Here is a 23,118-nt window from a genome sequence, read left to right on the forward strand (position 1 = left end):
TTGTTTGCCCCAGCTGATATCTTTTGCCCCTGGTGGCAACAGCTGGCTCATTTGCCTTTAACTGTTTTAGATGCTTTCCCCATAGTCATTTCTCCAATGTGAGAGAGTTATTAGCATTCTGCATTAGTCTTGCAGATCACCACTAGACAGGTCAAAACAAACAATCCCAATTGTTTGAGAACAAGCTCTGTTTTACTCTCTCTAGCACCAGGAATCCACACCAAGAATATGGGATTTCATCTTCTAAGACTGTTGCTGAGCTAGTGTCATGGATTAAATTTTGTTTGCTGAAGAGTCATATGTACAAGTCCTAACCCCCTACCCAGTACCTTAGAGTATGACCTCATTTGGAGACAGGGTTTTTACAGAGGCAATCAAGTTAAACTGAGGTCATTAAGCTGGAGTCCCCATTAAAGGGAGATTTGGGCACAGAATTGCATACATAGGGAAGATGATGTGTCATAGGGAGAAAATGGCCTTCTGCAAGCCCTTGAGAGAGGCCTCAAACACCTCCTTCCCTCACAGTGCTCAGAAGAAACCACTGTGCCAACACCAAACTCTTGGACTCCAGTCTTCTGAACTGCAACTGCAAACAGTAAATTTATGTCATGTAAGCCACTCAGTTTTTATAGTTGTTTGTTCTGGTAGCCCTAGCAGTTGTGTGCGGCCTGAGAGGGTGTGGTGGAGCAAGATGGAGTTAAAATGAAACGGATCTCTCCCACCAGGTTTCACTTGCCGCCTTCTCGGTCAGTCATTTGCTTGATGGTTGTCAGCCTTTGCCTCTTTTCCAGGGTTCTGATAAAATTCATTCTGATAGTTGTGGGTTTTTTTTTGATATTTCTGGGGAGGGCTGGCACTCTGGGAGTTTCCTGTCATACCTCTTTTCCTGAACAAGGTTTGCTTCAGTGATATTTTGCAGTGTTTGAGTTCCTTGACTTCTGTAGCATTTGACTTCATTGCCTGTGCTCCTCTGCAGTCTACTGTAGGCTCCTGTGACTCCACGTAGCCCCTTCCTACCTGTCTAATGATAGTGATAGCTCCTTTATGGAGTCTTGACTTGGTAGAAACGTATAACTGCATTAAAAGCTATAACAAATGACCACAAATGTAGTGGCTTAAGCCAACACAGATTTATCCTCTTAGAGTTCTTGGAAGTCAGAAGTCTGAGATTAACCTTATGGGTCTAAAACCAAGGCAGTGGCAGGGTTGGTATCTTCTGGAGGCTCTGAGGCGGAGAGTCTCTGGCTTTTTTTTTTTTTTTTAAAGCTATCTGGCAACTTCCTTCGTTTTCAAAGTGCATTACTTCAGTCTCCACTTTGTCTTTACATTGCCTTCTCTTCTGTAGTCCAGGCTCTGTCTGAGGGCTTGTTAGGATGCTTGTGATTAAGCTCCAGGCCTGATCTGGATCATCCAGGAACATTTCCTCTTTTCGATTCTTAGCTTAATCTTATCTGTAAAGTCTCTCTGGCCATATATGGTAATGTTCACAGGTTCCAGGGATTAGGCCATGAATATTTCTGGGGCCATTAAATCAGTCCACTACTGCGTTTTCATCCCTGACTCACTGTTCCTTTCTATTTGTATATGTACATTGATTTGTTGTTCTATTTGTGTAGGTAGACAGAACTGTATGTATATATCGTAAAATAATAATGTATTTTTGTTTTATATGATTTTTAGAATTATGAAGGCTCTCTTATTTGCTATGTATGTTCCTGCAGCTCTGTTTAAAATTTATTTTTAATTTCTTTTAAAAGATTTTATTTCAGAGAGAGAGAACAAACAGCGGGGGGGGGGGGGGGGGGGGGAGGAGAGGGAGGGGAAAGAATCTTAAGCACACTGTGCTGAGCAGAGCCCAATGCGGAGTTCAATCCTTTGACCCCGAAATCATAACCTGAACCAAAATCAAGACCAGATGCTTAACTGACTGAGCCACCCTGGCACCCCTGTATTTAAAATTTAATATTTCATTTAAGATCTGTCCAGATTGGTTAATACTTGATCTTTTTAATATCCTGTTATACAAGTGTAATTTTTCCTGTCCATTTCTTCATTTGAAAGACATTTATGTCATTTCCATTTATCATTATTATGTATAATTCTTCAGTGACTGTCTTTTACATTTTCTCTCCCTGTATAAAAGGAAGCATTTCAAGCATTCCATAGTACACACATGATTAATATTGTTGGGTCATAAGGACAAGACTCCCAATGTCACTTGTCTCCTGCCAAGTTGGTCTAAGTGACCAGATGACTCATACCAGCTCTTATATGATAGGACATCTTTCTTTGCCTCCTTGTTGATAGTTGATACTGTTATTCAAAAATTATGGCCAGTCTGATGGATAATGAAAACCTTATTGTTTTGATTTGTATTTCTCTGATTATGGATAAGATTGGGCCTTTCGGTTTTCTTCTGTAAATGTTGGTTTATATATTTTGTATATTTTTACATTTTTTCTATTGATTTTGTTCTTAATAACTCATATTTATGAGTTTTGTATAGTAATCTTTGTTTTAAATAGATTCACTGTAAATATCTTTCCCAGGATTTGTCTTCTCTGTTCACTTTATGATAGCATTGGTCATATGAAAGTTTTACAGTTTGATGTAGTCAGATTTATGAAATTTTTTTATTATTTTTGTTTTTTACTGTATTTTTTCTTTTTGTTTTGTTCTTTTTTCTTTCTTTCTTTTTTTTCTGGTTTGTTGAGTTTGTTTGGGTTTTTACAGTTCTTTTATCCTTAGGTATATTCCCATTGTGATACATAGTCACATTCCTGTCTTAAATTTAGCAGGTATTTTCTCTCTGAGGTATACCATCAAATTGAGACACAATTCGATTCATTTGTTTCATTTGTTCCTTTTGTTTAAGGTTTTGCTTTTATTTTCATAATTATTTTTATATAAGTATAAAAAATATTTAAATTTTTCTGAAGACAGACTGTGAATATAAAGCAAAGTGTATTCAGAGATAAGTCTGGCTTCTATCTCCATCCCCTCCATCCTATTCCTTCCCTTACCATGAGGGTGACCTTTTTTTTAAGTTTTTCTTTTAATTTCCCTATGTAAAGAGTTTCTAAAAAGGGAAAAACCAATAACATTCTAAATATGGGCAAGAACTGTGAAGAGAAAACTCACAGAAAGAGAAATGCAAATGGCACTAAAACTTATAAAATCAAGCTTACTCTTTAAAAAAGAAGAATGTAAGTAAAAATTAGACTGAACCATTTCACTCCTGTTGGACTGACAGAAATCCAAAAGATCTAACAACACATACACTTAATTTAATTTGCTACAGGCAAAAAAAAAAAAAAATAATTTGCTACAGGCATAAAAGCATCCTCATATCCTGTTCAGAATGCAAAGATTATGCCCTTGTATTCTTTCATATTATGGACTTTTTAAAGTCCTGGTCATGTCTTGTTGAATAGTTATTCTTGAACTTAATTATACTTTAGAATCATCTGGAACTCTTTGAATATTCCTATACCTGGACTGCACTCCATACCAGTTAAGTCAGAAACTCTGGGGAGTGACACCTGGCAGTGTGCAGCCATGTTAAGAAGCATGATTATAGAATGCCCCCACATTTGTGTTGACTGATCTGTTTTTCCTCATGATTAGATTCAGAATATATATTTTTATTAGGCTCATTTATTGTATATTTCTTATGTCGTCTGACTGTACCATTATCTAAATACCACCAAATAATCTCCACTTGAAAAGTAGTCTTCTTTTTTCCTTTTGTAAACTAATAATCTGTCAGGTGACATTTGGAGACTGTGAATGTTCTTATTCCCTATGACCTTTCATCCAGTGGTTGACTGTTTAGGTTGAGCACCTTTTACCGTGTTTATTTTTTTTATTATTTTTTTAAAGATATATTTTTTTTATTTATCTATGATAGTCACAGAGAGAGAGAGAGGGGGGCAGAGACATAGGCAGAGGGAGAAGCAGGCTCCATGCACCGGGAGCCCGATGTGGGATTCGATCCCGGGTCTCCAGGATCGCGCTCTGGGCCAAAGGCAGGCACCAAACCACTGCGCCACCCAGGGATCCCTCTTTTACCGTGTTTATTGGTCACTGATCTTTTGTAAAGTTATTGTTAGATCCTTTTCCCATTTTTCCATTAGATTGCGTTGTTCATACTGATTTTAGAAATACATTCTGGGTATATAATCCCTTTATCATTTAAATGTGTTGCCAACATTTCTTGCTCTCTGATTTGCTTTTAATTAATGGTTTCCTTTAGATTAATAGAAGTTCTTAATTTTAATGTCATCCAACTTATTTCAGTCTTTTTCTTTATGGTTAGTGTTTTTGGTTTCTTGCTTAAATTTTTTTTGATTGTCTACAGATTGTGAAGATAAGTTTATCATGTTATCTTTTGGAAGTTTTACTGATCACATTTTGATCTATAATCCATCTCTGGAATTGATTTCCACATATTATTTGAGATTGAAATCAAATTTGTTTTTTTTTTTCATGTCCTTTCTCACTGCCCTGCTGTAACACATTATTTTATAAACCAGGTGTCCATGTTTGTGAGTCAGTTTCTATACTATAAATTTAGTTCCAATGATCTTTCAGTTTATTCTTTTACTGATAGCACACTGTTAAATTACTCTAACTTCAGAATAAGTTTTTATATTCACTAGTACATCAGTTTTCTACTTTGTAGTAAGTCGCCTCAAATTTTACAGGTAAGAACAACACAAATTTGTCATCTCACAGTTTTTGTGAATCAGGAGTCTAAGCATAAGTTAGCAGGTTCTCTTAGGCACAATACTGCAGTCAGGGTGTCACCTGGGACTCCTTAACTGAGGCTTGGTTGGATTCCCTTCTGTAGATATGTGGTAGAATTTATTTCTGCAAGCCTTAAAACTCCCAGTAGCTTCCTTCTTTGAGGTCAGTAGAAGAGTGTTTCTGATATTGTACCTTCTTTAAAAAGACTCACATGATTAGGTCAGGCCCACCTAAGTCAATCTCCCTTTTAGACCAAAGTCAACTGATTAATTGCAAAATCTGCTTTGCCATAGAATGTAACATAATCACAGGGACATAAGTCTTTTCCACTAAAGATGAGTTTATATCAGGGTGTTGGATCCACTGGAAGTCAGCTTAGATTCTGCCTAACACACATAGTGTGAGTTTATCCTTTCGTTCTCCAAGATAGCTTTGGTTGTTCTTGGCCATTTGAATATCTTTATAAGTTTGAGAATCAGCTTACCAGTTTCCATAAAATATCTGCTAAGATTTTAATTCTGCTTTGTCTTGAATTTATAGGCCAATTTGTAGAGAAATGAGACTTCTGTAATATTGAATTGTTTAAACCATGAATATAATGTATTCCTTCATTTGTTTAGGTATTCTTTGTTTTTTCTCAATAATACTTTATACATTTCTGAAAAATAGGATTTTTTCTGTTAACTAATTTTTAGTATATGGCATGAGTATTGATTAGCTATTTGTTTTGATAACCTGGGAATGATACATCTCTGTCTCTGCTTGCTTATGTCTGTTGCAGTATTTTTCACAGTGGTCATCTGTGGATAGTATATAACTTAGGAACTGTGCAAGACAGTCTCTTTAGTTATGGGAAGAAAATATTCAGATGACTCCCTAGGTTTATTTTAATCCATAAAAATAAGAATGAAGAAATCTAATATACAGTGAAATGAATATAGGCTGTAGTATTGTACTATAATTATGTAATATGATAAATACAATTACATTGGCAACCATTACAATATATAAATGTATCAAAGTTACACAATGTTACATGCCAAATTTATTCAGTTGAAAAAAATTAAAGTGATTTAGGAAAAAAAAGACAATTTAATATAGATTGACATTATAAGTTTACTATTTATATAAAAAAAAGTTTTCCTTGATGGAAGAGTAATCAAATGTTTTGGACTCCCCTATTCTACAGGAATTATGTCTAGAATTACTCAATAAAGTATTCCCTGAAGACCATTATAGCTCTTTATGTGATCATAGTCCAAATAGTACTTTCTTGTGTGTTCACTCACCTCTCTAACTACATATTTTAGATTACACATGGTTATTCTGTTGCTCCAGGTGTCATGATTATCATGATTATCTGTTATCAATGAAACCCACCCCAATAGCAGTAATAGAACTTTTCTCCCCTCTGTAACCTAGGTCTCCTTTGCACATCTGTTTACTGTAGTAACATGGTATGCTACATGGTAGTTGGATACTTAATGTTTGTGTCTGTTTATCAGATTATATGCTCCTTAAGAACAGTGATACGATTTTAATCAGTTTTCAGATTTTTAAAATTTTATTTATTTGACAGAGAGGGCAAAAGCAAACAGGGGGAGCATCAGGCAGAGGGAGAGAGAAGCAGGCTGAGCAGGGAGCCTGATGTGGGGCTGGAACCCAGGACCCTGGGATCATGACCTGAGCTGAAGGCAGCCACTTAACTGAGCTACCCACATGCCCCTGGTTTTTGGATTCTCTAAGTAGGAGAGTTCTTATGGCATACAGGCACATAATGGGACACCAGTAACTTATCACAGCAGTGAGGAATGTCTATCATGATTTCTTCTCTGACCAAGTACAAAAGTAGACATGCCAGAGGACACTTTCTAATTAACTGAATAGTGAGCTACATGACAGTTCTCTGACAGCTTTTCCATGTCTTCCCATTCTGATTACTTACATTTGAACACAAATACGCTGTTTCAGGGATCCTTATCATTTGAGGATGTGACTGTGGGCTTCACTCAGGAGGAGTGGCAGCACCTGGACCATGCTCAGAGGACCCTGTACAGGGATGAGATGCTGGAGAACTATAGCCATCTCATCTCAGTGGGTAGGGATTGTTTTCCATGTGGACTTTTAGTATGCACTTCCTTTCTTGGTTTCACATCTGTAGCAGCTTTGTTGAGTTTAATGATATTTAGGCTTTAGATTCAAGCTTCTGCTTAAGCAGGATTGTTGAAACACCATAAAGATTGTTTTCTTCTTCAAAGAAAGATTGTAACTGGCCCCTGAAGCTTCATTTTCTGTCTTATTTAAGGGCCCTGAAGCCAGTGAGCCAAGCCCAATTCCCATGTCATTTCCCAATTACAGGGTGTTGCATCCCTAAACCAGAAGTGATCTTGAAGTTGGAAGAAGTAGACCAGCCATGGATATTAGAGGAAGAATCACCAAGTCAGAGCTACCCAGGTGAGTTAGTACATATTAAATAGGTGGACAGCAGATGACATCATATGAATTGTTTTTATTCTTATGTGTTTGCCTATATGTTCATTTTCACATTTAACAAATACTGGGGACCTCCTCTGCTTCACTCAAGTTTTAGGTGCCAAAACACATCAGCAAACTAAGTTTGTTCCTGACCTCATGGAGCTTACATTCTGATAGGGAAAGATAAGAAACAAACAACAGTACATATGTACACACAAACACATGATGTGTCCATAAAATAGCAAGGAAGTTATAGGTTGAAAATAATGAAGTGTAATACTTGAGAAAGGAGGTTCAAGAAGGCATTTTTGATGAGATATCAGTTTGAATTAAATGAGGGTGAACATCATGGGGAATCTTGATAGCAGAGGTGACACTAAATGTCAGTCTACCAAGGCAGGAATGTATTTGGTGTTTTTGAGGACACACAAGTATCAATGTGCATTGGGGGTGATAAATGAGCAGAGACTGGTAAGATTTGGCATTGTTGAGGCAATGGAGCTCAAATTATGTAGAGCCATTTTGACTGTGATAAAGACTTTGATTTTATTCTGAGTGAATTGAGAAACCCTTGGGGCAATTTTACCTAATATAAGTGACATATGCTTAGTTATGTTTAAACTTTTCTCTCTGGCTGCCGGGCAAAGAAAATACTAATAGAGGCATGGGGATGAAAGTGAGACCATCAAGACAGTATTTCAATCTATGAAAAGGTGATGATCACTTCCCTTGGTTGGGATTGGTGAAAAAGATTAAAAGTGGTTGGCTTCTGGATGTGTTTTAAAGGTGGGACCTCTTAAGATTTTCTGTGGGTTGGATAAGGACTGTTAGAGAAAGAAAGGAGTCAAAAATAACTTGAAGGAGTTCATTAGAGCAATGGGATGAGTGAGTGCCAGTTCCCAAGATTGAGGATACTGGAGAGGAACAAATTTGGAGGGGTTACTAGGAGTTTAGATTGCACACATCAAATTTCAGGTAATTATAAAATACACAGGTTTACATAGGAATAAGCATTTGGCTGTGTAAATAGAGGTAGTTTAGGGGAGACCCCAAGTTGAAGGTATTTGTTTGGAAATGATCAACTTATGGTAATATTTAAAGTTTTTAAATTTAGTGTTTGAAGCTAAGGGATTGGGTAACTACCTCTCCCTTAGATGTAAGGATGAACAGATTTGAGAGGTCTGAAGGCTGTCCCCTGGGACACTAACTTTCAGAAGTCCTGGAAATGAGAAAGCTCAGCAAGGAAGAAAGAAGAACTGTGTGGGGATAAGGTGGAAACAGAGAATGTGGTATCCTGTAGCCAAGTTAAGACAGTTTGCAGACAAAATGAACTTCTTGAAGAAGAATATATAAAGTCAGCATTTCCTGTCTCTGCCTGCAAATCATCCAGAAGCATTAAGGAAAATGAGCAACACAAACTTCATTATATGACACTAGTGGATATCTGAAATCCCAAATAAATGTAGCAAAATTGATTAATCAAGGAGTATGTGTATCAGCAGATGAGTAGAAAACAAAAGGATTTCTGATGCTCACGGGGACTGGCAGAGTGTTTCCATGAACAGAGCACATATTCTTAGGTGTGAAATCTTAAAATTTATATTAACAACAGTGGTGCACACAACATAGCTGAGCTTCTTTGGACACAGTTTGGTTTTGCAAGAAGACATAGTAAAGTATAGCACAAACCATATTTTCAGTAGCTCTCTGTTTCTGTGACAGTGCAAGAGACACTTTACATTTGGGAAAACCACCTCACAGACACCAAATATAGAGATAGAATCTTAAGTGCTATCTTAGTGGCTACTCCTAGGACACAGAATTTGAAGCCAAACCTTACTTGATAAAAGTTGGTCAGGATGTTCAGACATCCTGCAAAAATGAGGGAAGCTGGGGAGTAATGCTGGTTCAGAGGAAGGGAAAGTTCATGGGGTGATTACATTGTTAGCTGTAACTCTGTAATTAGCACATCTGATTGCTCAGACCACCAGGATATTTTTGGAATCTTGATGTGAACCACTGTGTGCCAGAGAAGCTAGTCAGAATAGTGGAAGGAAAAATGATACATCTTTTTCTTTTGTTTTTATTATTTTTTTATTTTTTATTTATTTATGATAGTCACAGAGAGAGAGAGAGAGAGAGAGGCAGAGGGAGAAGCAGGCTCCATGCACCGGGAGACCGACATGGGGATTCGATCCCGGGTCTCCAGAATCCCGCCCTGGGCCAAAGGCAGGCGCCAAACTGCTGCGCCACCCAGGGATCCCTGTTTTTATTATTTTTTTAATAATAAATTTATTTTTTATTGGTGTTCAATTTACCAACATACAGAATAACACCCACTGCTCATCCCATCAAGTGCCACCCTCAGTGCCCGTCACCCATTCAATGCCATCCCCCGCCCTCCTCCCCTTCCACCACCCCTAGTTCGTTTCCCAGAGTTAGGAGTCTTTATGTTCTGTCTCCTTTTCTGATATTTCCCACACACTTCTTCTCCCTTCCCTTATATTCCCTTTCACTATTATTTATATTCCCCAAATGAATGAGAACATATGTTTGTCCTTCTCCGATTGACTTACTTCACTCAGCATAATACCCTCCAGTCCCATCCACGTTGAAGCAGATGGTGGGTATTTGTTGTTTCTAATGGCTGAGGAATATTCCATTGTATACATAAACCACATCTTCTTTATCCATTCATCTTTCGATGGACACCGAGGCTCCTTCCACAGCTTGGCTATTGTGGCCATTGCTGCTAGAAACATCGGGGTGCAGGTGTCCCGGCGTTTCATTGCATCTGTATCTTTGGGGTAAATCCCCAACAGTGCAATTGCTGGGTCGTAGGGCATTCCCTCACATTCCCACCAACAGTGTAAGAGGGTTCCCTTTTCTCTGCATCCTCTCCAACATGTGTGGTTTCCTGCCTTGTTAATTTTCTCCATTCTCACTGGCGTGAGGTGGTATCTCATTGTGGTTTTGATTTGTATTTCCTGATGGCAAGTGATGCAGAGCATTTTCCCATGTCTCTGTCTTCCTCTGTGAGATTTCTCTTCATGTCTTTTGCCCATTTCATGATTGGATTGTTTGTTTCTTTGGTGTTGAGTTTAATAAGTTCTTTATAGATCTTGGAAACTAGCCCTTTATCTGATAACGTCATTTGCAAATATCTTCTCCCATTCTGTAGGTTGTCTTTGAGTTTTGAGACTGTATCCTTTGCTGTGCAAAAGCTTCTTATCTTGATGAAGTACCAATAGTTCATTTTTGCTTTTGTTTCTTTTGGCTTCATGGATGTATCTTGCAAGAAGTGACTGTGGCTGAGTTCAAAAAGGGTGTGGCCTGTGTTCTCCTCTAGGATTTTGATGGACTCTTGTCTCACATTTAGATCTTTCATCCATTTTGAGTTAATCTTTGTGTATGGTGCAAGAGAGTGGTCTAGTTTCATTCTTCTGCATGTGGATGTCCAATTTTCCCAGCACCTTTTATTGAAGAGACTGTCTTTCTTCCAATGGATAGTCTTTCCTCCTTTATCGAATATTAGTTGACCATAAAGTTCAGGGTCCACTTCTGGGTTCTCTATTCTGTTCCATTGATCTATGTGTCTGTTTTTGTGCCAGTACCACACTGTCTTGATGACCACAGCTTTGTAGTACAACCTGGAATCTGGCATTGTGATGCCCACAGATATGGTTTACTTTTTTAAAATTACCCTGGCTATTCGGGGTCTTTTCTGATGCCACACAAATCTTAAAATAATTTGTTCTAACTCTCTGAAGAAAGTCCATGGTATTTTGATAGGGATTGCATTAACGTGTAAATTTCCCTGAGTAACATTGACATTTTCACAATATTAATTCTGCCAATTGATGAGCATGGAGTATTTTTCCAACTCTTTGTGTCTTCCTCAATTTCTTTCAGAAGTGTTCTATAGTTTTTAGGGTATAGATCCTTTACCTCTTTGGTTAGGTTTATTCCTAGGTATCTTATGCTTTTGGGTGCAATTGTAAATGGGATTGACTCCTTAATTTCTCTTTTTTCAGTCTCATTGTTAGTGTATAGAAATGCCAGTGATTTCTAGGCATTGATTTTGTATCCTGCCACGCTGCCAAATTGCTGTATGAGTTCTAGCAATCTTGGCGTGGAGGCTTTTGGGTTTTTCTATATAGAGTATCATGTCATCGGCAAAGAGGGAGAGTTTGACTTCTTCTTTGCCAATTTGAATGCCTTTAATGTCTTTTTGTTGTCTGATTGCTGAGGCTAGGACTTCCAGGTACTATGTTGAATAGCAGTGGTGAGAGTGGACATCCCTGTCTTGTTCCTGATCTTAGGGGAAAGGCTCCCAGTGCTTTCCCATTGAGAATGATATTTGCTGTGGGCTTTTCATAGATGGCTTTTAAGATGTTGAGGAATGTTCCCTCTATCCCTACACTCTGAAGAGTTTTGATCAGGAATGGATGCTGTATTTTGTCAAATGCTTTCTCTGCATCTAATGAGAGGATCATATGGTTCTTGGTTTTTTCTCTTGCTGATATGATGAATCACATTGATTGTTTTATGAGTGTTGAACCAGCCTTGTGTCCCGGGGATAAATCCTAATTGGTCATGGTGAATAATTTTCTTAATGTGCTGTTGGATCCTATTGGCTAGTATCTTGTTGAGAATTTTTGCATCCATGTTGGTCAGGGATATTGGTCTGTAATTCTCCTTTTTGGTGGGGTCCTTTTCTGGTTTTGGAATCTAGGTAATGCTGGCCTCATAGAACGAATTTGGAAGTACCCCCATCTCTTTCTATCTTTCCAAACAGCTTTAGTAGAATAGGTATGATTTCTTCTTTAAACGTTTGATAGAATTCCCCTGGGACGTCATCTGGCCCTGGATTTTAGGTCTTGGGAGGAATTTGATGACTGCTTCGATTTCCTCCCTGGTTATTGGCCTGTTAAGGTTTTCTATTTCTTCTTGTTGCAGTTTTTGGTAGTTTGTGGCTTTCCAGGAATGTGTCCATATCTTCTAGATTGCCTAATTTATTGGCATATAGCTGTTCATAATATGTTTTTAGAAGTGATTGTATTTCCTTGGTGTTGGGTAGTGATCTCTCCTTTCTCATTCATGATTTTATTAATTTGAGTCTCTTCTCTCTTCTTTTTAATAAGGCTGGCTAATGGTTTATCTATCTTATTAATTCTTTCAAAGAACCAACTCCTGGTTCTGTTGATCTGTTCCACAGTTCTTCTGGTTTCGATTTCGTTGCCTTCTGCTTGAATCTTATTAACTCTCTTCTTCTGCTGGGTGTAGGATCTATTTGCTATTTTTTCTCTAGCTCCTTTATGTGTAAGGTTAGCTTTTGTATTTGAGTTCTTTCCAGTTTTTGGATGGATGCTTGTATTGCGATGTATTTCCCCTTAGGACTGCTTTTGCTGAATCCCAAAGATTTTGAATGGTTGTATCTTCATTCTCATTAGTTTCCAATGAATCTTTTTAATTCTTCCTTAATTTCCTTGTTGACCCTTTCATCTTTAAGCAGGATCGTCCTTAACTGCCACGTGTTTGAAGTCCTTCCAAACTTCTTGTTGTGATTTAGTTCTAATTTTCAAGGCATTATGGTCTGAGAATATGCAGGGGACGATCCCAATCTTTTGGTATCGGTTCAGACCCGATTTGTGACCCAGTACATGGTCTATTCTGGAGAAAGTTTCCATGTGCACTTGAGAAGAATGTGTATTCAGTTGAGTTTGGATGTAAGTTCTGTAGATATCTGTGAAATCCATCTGGTCCAGTGTATCATTTAAAGCTCTCGTTCTTTGGAGATGTTTTGCATTGAAAAACCTATCGAGTATAGAAAGTGCTAGATTGAAGTCACCGAGTATAAGTGTATTATTATCTAAGTATATCTTAACTTTGGTTATTAATTTATTTAAATATTTGGCAGCTCCCACATTCAGGGCATATATATTGAGGATTGTTAAGTCCTCTTATTGGATAGATCCTTTAAGTATGATATAGTGTCCCTCTTCATCTCTCAATAGTCTTCGGGGTAAATTTTAGTTTATCTGATATAAGGATGGCTACCCTGCTTTCTTTTGAGGACCATTTGAATGGTAAATGGTTCTCCAACTTTTTATTTCAGGCTATAGGTGTCCATCTGTCTAAAATGAGTCTCTTGTAGACAGCAAATAGATGGGTCCTGCTTTTTTATCCAGTCTGAAACCCTGCGCCCTTTGATGGGGTCATTAAGCCCGTTCATGTTCAGAGTTACTATTGAAAGATATGAGTTTTTGTGTCATCATGATATCTATTCAGTCCTTGTTTTTGTGGACTGTCCACTGAACTTCTTCTTTTTTTTTTTTTCACTGAACTTCTTCTTAAAGGGGGAATTTTAAGAGTCCCCCTTAAAATTTCTTGCAGAGCTGGTTTGGAGGTCACATATTCTTTCAGTTTGCTGCCTGTCTTGGAAGTTGTTAATCTCTCTATTCTGAATGAGAGCCTTGCTGGATAAAGTATTCTTGGTTGCATGTTCTTCTCATTTAGGACCCTGAATATATCCTGCCAGCCCTTTCTGGCCTGCCAGGTCTCTGTGGAGAGGTCTGCTGTTACCCTAATATTCCTCCCCATAAAAGTCAGGGATTTCTTGTCTCTTGCTGCTTTAAGGATCTTCTCTTTATCTTTGGAATTTGCAAGCTTCACTATTAAATGTCGAGGTGTTGAACGGTTTTTATTGATTTTAGGGGGGTATCTCTCTATTTCCTGGATCTGAATGCCTTTTTCCCTTCCCAGATTAGGAAAGTTTTCAGGTATGATTTGTTCAAATACGTATTCTGGCCCTTTGGCCCTTTCGGCGCCCTCGGGAACCCCCAATTAACGTAGGTTTTTCTTCCTCAAGCCATCGTTCATTTCCCTTAATCTGTCTTCATGGTCTTTAATTGTCTGTCTCTTTTTTCCTCAGTTTCCCCTCTTTGCCATCAACTTGTCTTCTATGTCACTCACTCGTTCTTCTATCTCGTTAAACCTTGTCGTTAGGACTTCTAGTTTGGATTGCATCCCATTCAATTGATTTTTAATTTCTGCCTGATTAGATCTAAATTCTGCAGTCATGAAGTCTCTGGAGTCCTTTATGCTTTTTTCTAGAGCCACCAGTAGCTGTATAATAGTGCTTCTGAATTGGCTTTCTGACACTTAATTATAATCCAGATTTTGTAACTCTGTGGGAGAGAGGACTGTTTCTGATTCTTTCTTTTGAGGTGAGGTTTTCCTTCTAGTCATTTTGCTCAGTTGCAGAGTGGCCAAAACAAGTTGTATTGGGAAAAGGAGAAAAACTGAGAGAAAGAAGGAAAGAAAGAGAAAAAGAAAAAAAGAAAAAAGAAAGAAAAAAAAAAGAGAAGAGAAAGAGAAAGAAAAAGAAAGAAAGGAAATAAAGGGAGTGGGGGAAGCAAACAAATCAAAAAGAAAAAAAAAACACGGGGGAGTATCTTCTGATTCTGTGTACTTAAGTCCCTTGACTTCCCTGGAACTTGTCCGTCTAGCTGGTCTTCTGGGGGAGGGGCCTGCTGTGCTGATTTTCAGGTGTTAGCACTTGGGGGAGCTGCTCTGCCCCTCCTGGTGCAGGGCTCAGTGGGGGTTGTTTACCCCGTGAGGCCCCAGAAGGAACAACCGCAGTGGCGGGGGCCAGCTCTGCAGCCCTGGAGTCAGCTCCCGCAGTAGCTCCAGAGCTCTCCGTCTGCAGGGCCGGAGGCTCCGGGGCGGGGGCCGCTGATCTGCTCAGCTGGGGCAGGAGCGTCCTCGCTGTCCTGGGCCCTCCCGGCCTCTGCCTGTCCCGGGGGAGGCCGGATCCTGGGCTGTGTCCCGGCGCCCTGTGCTCCGGCGCCTGCGCTGTTGGATTCGCTCCCGCCCCGCAGCCCCCTCCGCGGAGCCGCCCCCGAGCCCCCCGAGCTGCTCGGGTCCCGCGTGCGCGCTGCAGCCCTTAGGGAGCTCGGCGCACTCTCCGGGGCGCAGGTGTCTGTTAGTGTCCCCGGGAGCCCGAGGGCATCCCCGCCCTCCTGGGTCCTGCTCCAACTCCCTGCGAGCCCCTTTCCCCCGGGGAGGTTGGTGCAGCTCCTGCGTCTCCGGGAGGGGGCTCTCCTGTCCTGGGGACACTCCCCCCGGCCTCAGCCCGGCTCCTGGTGGGGCCCCTCCCCCTTGGAGGCCTTTTGTTTTCTTTATTCTTTTTCCCCATCTTCCTACCTTGATAGAAGCCTGAACTCTTCTCATTGTAGCGTTCCAGCTGTTCTCTCTTTAAATCTCAGGCCGAATTCGTAGATTTACAGGATGGTTTGAAGGTTATCTAGGTAATTTGGTGGGGACAGGTGATTTGGGGGACCCTACTCTTCTGCCATCTTGCCCCTCCTCCTCTACATCTTTTATCTTCATGTTTCTGTCTCTCATTAGATGAAAACTGGTCCATAGAGTCTACCTTCTTTCTGGATTGCATCAGACTGTTTGTCTCGGCAGATGCTAGGGAAGTCAGAACCTCCATGGGCCCAATTCAGCCTCTTGGGCTTGTAGTTTTTGGAAGTCAGCTTAGCACTTGTGTTCCTTACTTTGGAGCTGCAGAAGTGCCAACCCCAGCGACCTGACTGTGATGACCAAAAGAGCCAGCCATTGCTAAGGCTACTCTGGCTAGGGAAGAAAGGCACATTTTGATTGATTTATAAACTGAGTCCAGTACATATGCAAAACATTTGTTCATAATGAATTACCATATTAGCCTAAGACTCTATGACTCTATTCCCTCTTCCAGATAAACCTTTTGCAGTGTGCTGTTTCCTTAAAAAGCTGACATCCTTTCAGTCTGAGTAATTGAAAAGGAACCAGCACAAAATGCATACAAAACTGTTACAAGAAAAAAGGGGTGAAAAAAATTGGGAAGAAAGCTAGTTGGTGATTGAATTGTCATCTGATCAAAGCAGTAATAAAGTAGATAAATAATGTGACCAAATATTAAACCATGAATTTCAAAAAGGTGAACTAATTGAATTATTAATTAATTGTCTCTTTGATAATAATTGTGAGGTGTCATACTCAGACAAGAATTGGAACAGAAAATAAAATCACAGTAAGGAAAGCAAATTAGGGGAATCCCAGGGAAGAATAGGTACTGTCAAATTCTGTACAGAAAAGACATGAGAAATGTGAGCAAGAAGAAAATGAAATAAATTTTGAAGATTACATTAAAAAAAAGAGTTCACATAAATATATACATACAATTCATTCTCCAAAATAGAAAGGAAAAGAAATAGAACAAGTATTGAAATATTTCAGTAATGCTTTTTGTCGGGGAAGAGTTGTATAATTGAATCTACATATCCCTAAAAGAGCCAATCCTCATTCAACATTAGTATATATTCTAATAAAGGGGACTAGGTTTCAAAAACAAGTCATTTTGACAACCAGCCAATAATATAGAGGAAGTCTAACTAGCCTCATACTTTTCCATAGTAAAATCTATAGCTAAGGGTCAGTGGAACAGTTTCTACAAAATCCTCAAGGTGTCACATTTGAGAATATTATGCCAGTTAAGATATTTTTTAACAAAAACAGGAAATATTTTTTGAATAGACAAGAACTGTAGGATCTTTGTGCCTAGAAGTCTCTATTAGAGTAGTGAATATCAGGTAACCAAGGAAGGACATAAAAAAGCATGGTTAGAAGACTGATGGTGGGCTCTGAATTTAACTGAAGATCCAATTTTATTTTATAATGTTTTTTTAAAGATTTATTTGTTTGAGAAAGAGAGCGAGCAAGCATGGTGGAGAGAGGCAGAGGGAGAGGGAGAGAAAAGCAAGCAGATGCTGAGCATGGAGCCTGATGGGGGGCTTGATCTCGCAATCCTGAGATCATGACCCAAGCTGAAACCAAGAGTCCACCTTGGTGCCCCCAAAGAATTAATTTTAAAGCAAATGTGGGAGCTAGATGACAGAAAAGATTGTACCAGTTATAAATCTGGGCAACACAGAAAGGCTGTGTATCTATGTATTTAAGAAGAGGCTAAAAACAAATTGAGAGGAAAGAAGGTATATGAATGCAGTATTCTGTTATAAAATAACATGTGTATTCCTACAAAAAAAAATCTGCTGCTCCCTATAAATTAGTGTACTGAAAATGACAGGGTTAATGGAAAAATGGGGTTGGAGATACAATGCTCAAAAGCTTTGTCAGTGATACAATGAAAGGCAGCATTGAAGTCTCCAGGTATAACTTTGTATTTATTTCTCCTTTCATTCCTATAGGTTTTTGCTTTATCAATTTAAAGAATTTTTGAGTGTATAAGTATTAGAATCTTTATGTCCTCTTGATGAGTTTTACTCCTTTATGATGATGTCTCTATTGCTGGTAGAACTTTTGTTCTGAACCCTACTTTGATATTAATACAGCCACTCTGCAAATCCTAGCTAAGCCATTTATTAGCTTAGACAAGTCACTTAACCTCTATGAGCCTCTGTTTCCTCACCTATAAATTTAGATAATAAGGCCTTTGTCACAGTATTTGTGAGCATCAGATGAGGCAATATACAAATACACAGTGCCTTGCTAAAATAGGCAGTCAGAAGTTTATACTTATAATTAATATTTAACAGATGCCCTCCTAAAAGCTCAGGATACCTCAATGAATAAGAAAGCCAAGGATTTTGCTTTTGTGGAGCTTAGATTCAGGAGGGAGGTATAGAGGTAAGGACCACAGAGGAAGAAGTAGACAATAAACAAGGATGCAAATAAATTAATTGTATAATTTCAAATCATGCTGAATGCTATGAAGGATTTTAAAAGACAAGAAAATAAGATGATGTGATAGAGGGTATTGAGGATAAGTAGACTGTTTCAGCCAAGGGTAGCCTCTTCAGAATTGTATTTGAAAAGGTGCTAAATTATATGAAAAATATTGATAGCAAAGATCCATGAGAAGAGCATTCCTGAGACAGGAAGGAATGCTCTGGGCTGGTGCACACTTAATTAGTTCAATCAATAGCAAGATGGCTAGTGTATTTCTACAAGAACGTGAGCAAGTTTGAATAAGGTTGGAGGAATCGTCATAAACTTATTCTTACAGTTCTAGGCCATTCTGAAAAATCTGAATTTCATTAAAAAAAAATAGGGGGTCCATTGTAGTTTTTAGTAATGAGAATATAATAAAGCAAAGAAAAAACAAATCTTTCATCTTTGCCCGCAATTCCACTTACACAGCTCCTAAGACCCTTGGAGTTTCTAGTGTGAAGAGTGTCTTTTGTACTGACATGACACTAGATCACTTCAGTATTGGGGGTTGCCATCACCAAGGCCAGTGATTTAATCAAGGCCTAGGTAATGAAAACCTCTATAAGAGCCTCTAAGCAACAGAGTTTGGGGAGCTTCGAGTGGTTGTGCCCCAGAGATGGTATGGGCAATTCCACATACCACACACATCCCCAAACCTTACTCATATGCCTCTTCTGTTTGGCTACTCCAGAGTTGAATCCTTTAGAGCAAACTATATAAGTAAATTGTTTTTCTAAGTTCTGTGAGCTGTTCTAGTGAATTATCAAATCTGAGGGGTAGGATGAATAGTTACAGGAACCCGCAGTGTAGTCAGAAGTACTAGAGGCAAAAGAAGAAAAAACGTATATAGTACCTGTAGCTAGCTAGCTTGCTTGCTTTCTAAGATTTTATTTATTTATTCATGAGAGACACACAGAGAAAGGCAGAGACAAAGGGAGAGAAGCAGACTCCTCATGGGGGACTTGATCCCCAGACCCAAGATCATACCCTGACCCGAAGGCAGACACTCAACTGCGAGCCATGCAGGTGTCCCAGTACCTTTAGCTTTCTTGTAATGTTTACATGGTATATCTTCTCCATCTCTTTATTTTTAACCTACATATATTTAGAATGGATTTCCTATAGATAGCACATAGTTGGGTCTTTTTTAAACTAATGTGAAAACCTCTACTTTTTAATGGGAATATTTTAGCCACTATATAGGTGGCCTTATGGCCTACAGTATCTTCAGTTTTATCACAGTCTGATTTCAAATGATGTCGTACTATTAATATGCAGCTGTGCAATGTTTTAGCAATATACCTCTGTTCCTCTCTCCCTTTCTGTGATATTTTACATCAAACCCCACAAGTAGGGCAGCCCTGTGGTGCAGTGGTTTAGTGCTGCCTGCAGCCCAGGGCGTGATCCTGGAGATCCGGGATCAAGTCCCACGTTGGGCTTCCTGCATGGAGCTTGCTTCTCCCTCTGCCTGTGTCTCTGCCTCTCTCTCTGTGTGTCTCTATAATAAGTAAATAAAATCTTTAAAAAAACCCCACAAAGTAGCAGCTGTCTTCTGCCCACAGGTCTTCATTTGTGCAACATATTTTCTTCCTGTTACAAAAATCTGAATTGACACTCTTTTTTCTGTCCATCCTTGATTTACCCTCAGTGTTTTCTGGCTTACATACCTACTTCCTTTTATGATTTTTAAATCTTTGTTCTTCTGTGTTTAATATTCTATTTTTCTTGTTACCTTCAAAATTTTCTTTTCATCTCTGGTTTTTGGCGATTCAACTCTGATGTTTCCATGTTTACCTTTGATTTATTTTAGGGGGTGTCCTAGGTATTTTTCTTGTTGTTTTCTCAGTTTCCTAAATGCGTGGTTTGATATATTTCATCCTTTATTTTTTCCTGAGACTACAGTTACTTATGTGTGGCTATGTTTGGCACTGTTCCTAGGTTTTGGCTCTATCATGTCAGGAGATTTCCTCAGTGTCTGTGCTCCATATTCAGCTTTGGCTCCCCATCCAAGCCTGTGTCACAGACAGTTTATCTCTCTGCTCCTATTTCTCTTCCAGCAATCACTGAGCTCATGCTGAATCACTGAGAAATAAAACCAGACACCAGCTAACAGTGATAGATACACATTTTATTCAGTAGCTATTGGAATAGAAGGCAAGACATTTCAGAAAGACTAAGCTCAACTCCAAATACAGCTAAGACAGCCAGGGATTTACAGCCAGCGGGTAAGATGGGGGCATCACTGGATAGAAAGATCACTAAGAAAAATATCAACAATAGGGACCAGGCACTCATACATTAGGGGTGGGGTGTAAGGAACCTGATCAGATATCAAGGGTGAGGGGATTGTCACTAGACTGACTTAAATGGATTCCTGCTAAAACTGAGCTCAGCCTGGACAGACCTAGAAGGCTTCATCAAGGCCTGGTTGAGAATAGGGTTCAGAGGAGCCTACCAAGGGTTAATCAGTGGGAGAGGTCTTGTCAGACTGTATGATAAAATTTGGGTTGATAATGAAATAAATTATAGAATCCATACCTTTTATTGTATAAATTTCGTTGTAAAAATTCTTTTTTTTTTCATTGTAAAATTCTAATGGAGATACTATAAGAAAAGAGAAAAAATGAAATCCCAGAGAGTGCTTGAGATGAGAGAAGGAGCAGTAAGTGATAAGAAATGAAAAAACTTACATTTAAATCTGAAACAATAGATGTATAAAATGATTATGATACCTAATATGTAGGGCTAAAAAAAAACCCCATGAGACACAAAGCAATAACTGCATATAAATGAGGTGAGAGGTGATCAAATTGAGTTTGATACTTCTGTTATTCAGAAAAAGAGGTTTAAGACACTGAATTACTTCAGATTTAAGTTAAAAATTCATGATATGATATAATAGCCATCTAAAGCTGAGAAACAGGTATGCATGACTCCTAAAACAAGAACAAATGGGAAAGATATGAAGTTATTCAAAAGGTAGGAAGAAAAGTACAATATAATTGATAGTAAAACTGACAAATATAAAGTACCAAGTGAAATGTAAGAGATGACTTGATATATTTCAGTAATCCCCATAAATGGAAACAGACTAAATTTGCCTGTTAAAATACAAATTGTCAAATCAGATATTGAAAATACAATAATACCTTGCTATATCTGAGATAATAGGTTTTCATTTATTCTGATAACTACATATTTATATTTTCAGCATCGTTTCTCTACTTAACATTCAGTGTTATACCTGTTATATACAGAATATACAGTATATCCTGATCCCATCAGAGTGTATGTAGTAAGCAGTAATATCAAAATGAGCACTCACAAATCATAAATTTATGTTTCATTTGTTACCTTCTATGAGTCTTCTTTGTATTTTAATTTTTAATTTTTTTAATTTTTATTGGTGTTCAATTTACCAACATACAGAATAACACCCAGTTCTCATCCCGTCAAGTGCCCCCTCAGTGCCCGTCACCCAGTCACCCCCACCCCCCCCCGCCCTCCTCCCCTTCCACCACTCCTAGTTCGTTCCCAGAGTTAGGAGTCTTTATGTCTGTCTCCCTTTCTGATATTTCCCACAAATTTCTTCTCCCTTCCCTTATATTCCCTTTCACTATTATTTATATTCCCCAAATGAATGAGAACATATAATGTTTATCCTTCTCCAATTGACTTACTTCACTCAGCATAATACCCTCCGGTTCCATCCACGTTGAAGCAAATGGTGGGTATTTGTCATTTCTAATGGCTGAGTAATATTCCATTGTATACATAAACCACATCTTCTTTATCCATTCATCTTTTGATGGACACTGAGGCTCCTTCCACAGTTTGGCTATTGTGGACATTGCTGCTAGAAACACTCGGGGTGCAGGTGTCCCGGCGTTTCACTGCATCTGTATCTTTGGGGTAAATCCCCAACAGTGCAATTGCTGGGTTGTAGGGCAGGTCTATTTTTCACTCTTTGAGGACCTCCACACAGTTTTCCAGAGTGGCTGCACCATTTCACATTCCCACCAACAGTGCAACAGGGTTCCCTTTCTTCCGCATCCTCTCCAATATTTGTGGTTTCCTGCCTTGTTAATTTTCCCCATTCTCACTGGTGTGAGGTGGTATCTCATTGTGGTTTTGATTTCCATTTCCCTGATGGCAAGTGATGCGGAGCATTTTCTCATGTGCTTGTTGGCCATGTCTATGTCTTCCTCTGTGAGATTTCTCTTCATGTCTTTTGCCCATTTCATGATTGGATTGTTTGTTTCTTTGGTGTTGAGTTTAATAAGTTCTTTATAGATCTTGGAAACTAGCCCTTTATCTGATACGTCATTTGCAAAGAACATGGATGCAAAAATTCTCAACAAGATACTAGCCAATAGGATCCAAAAGTACATTAAGAAAATTATTCACCGGAGAGGGGCAAGACGGCGGAAGAGTAGGGTCCCCAAATAACCTGTCTCCACCAAATTACCTAGAAAACCTTCCAATCATCCTGAAAATCTATGAATTCGGCCTGAGAATTAAAGAGAGAACACCTGGAATGCAACAGTGAGAAGAGTTCGCGCTTCTATCAAGGTAGGAAGACGGGGAAAAAGAAATAAAGAAACAAAAGGCCTCCAAGGGGGAGGGACCCCCGCGAGGAGCCGGGGCTGAGGCCGGGGCGAGTGTCCCCAGGACAGGAGAGCCCCGTCCCGGAGACGCAGGAGCTGCACCAACCTTCCCGGGGGAAAAGGGGCTCGCAGGGAGTTGGAGGCAGGACCCAGGAGGGCGGGGATGCCCTCGGGCTCCCTGGGACAGTAACAGCAACTACGCGCCCAGGAGAGTGCGCCGAGCTCCCTAAGGGCTGCAGCGCGCTCGGCGGGAACGGCGGACCCAGAGCAGCTGGAGGGGCTCGGGCAGCGGCTCCGCAGAGGGGGCTGCACGGCCCCGGGAGCAGCTCGGAGGGTCTCGGGCAGAGGAAGAGGCTCCGTGCGGAGGTGGCTGCGCGGTTCCAGGAGCAGCTCGGGGTGCTCGGGCGGAGGCTCCGCGGAGGGGGCTGCGTGGCCCGGGAGCGCGAATCCACCAGCGCAGGCTCCGGAGCACAGGGCGCCGGGACACAGCCCAGGATCCGGCCTCCCCCGG

At 39.6% G+C, this 23,118-nt stretch overlaps 1 protein-coding gene across 3 annotated transcripts in view; it reads left to right on the plus strand.

Moving 5' to 3' along the window:
* LOC119876184 (zinc finger protein 37A-like) overlaps window positions 1-23,118 on the plus strand; it is a 66,916-nt gene that overhangs the window by 28,453 nt on the left and 15,345 nt on the right. Inside the window, exons 3-5 of one of the 3 annotated variants that reach the window (XM_038533783.1) lie at window positions 6,721-6,847; window positions 7,108-7,203; window positions 8,439-8,684. In XM_038533783.1, coding sequence (XP_038389711.1) covers window positions 6,721-6,847; window positions 7,108-7,203; window positions 8,439-8,494 — 279 coding nt within the window. In that variant the 3' untranslated portion in view covers window positions 8,495-8,684. Of the gene's footprint in view, window positions 1-6,720; window positions 6,848-7,107; window positions 7,204-8,438; window positions 8,685-23,118 lie in introns of those variants that run through there. The other 2 variants (XR_005357692.1, XM_038533784.1) reach the window with 2 other exon arrangements.

Source organism: Canis lupus, chromosome 4 (genome assembly GCF_011100685.1).
Source record: "Canis lupus familiaris isolate Mischka breed German Shepherd chromosome 4, alternate assembly UU_Cfam_GSD_1.0, whole genome shotgun sequence".
Taxonomy (NCBI): Eukaryota; Metazoa; Chordata; class Mammalia; order Carnivora; family Canidae; genus Canis; species Canis lupus.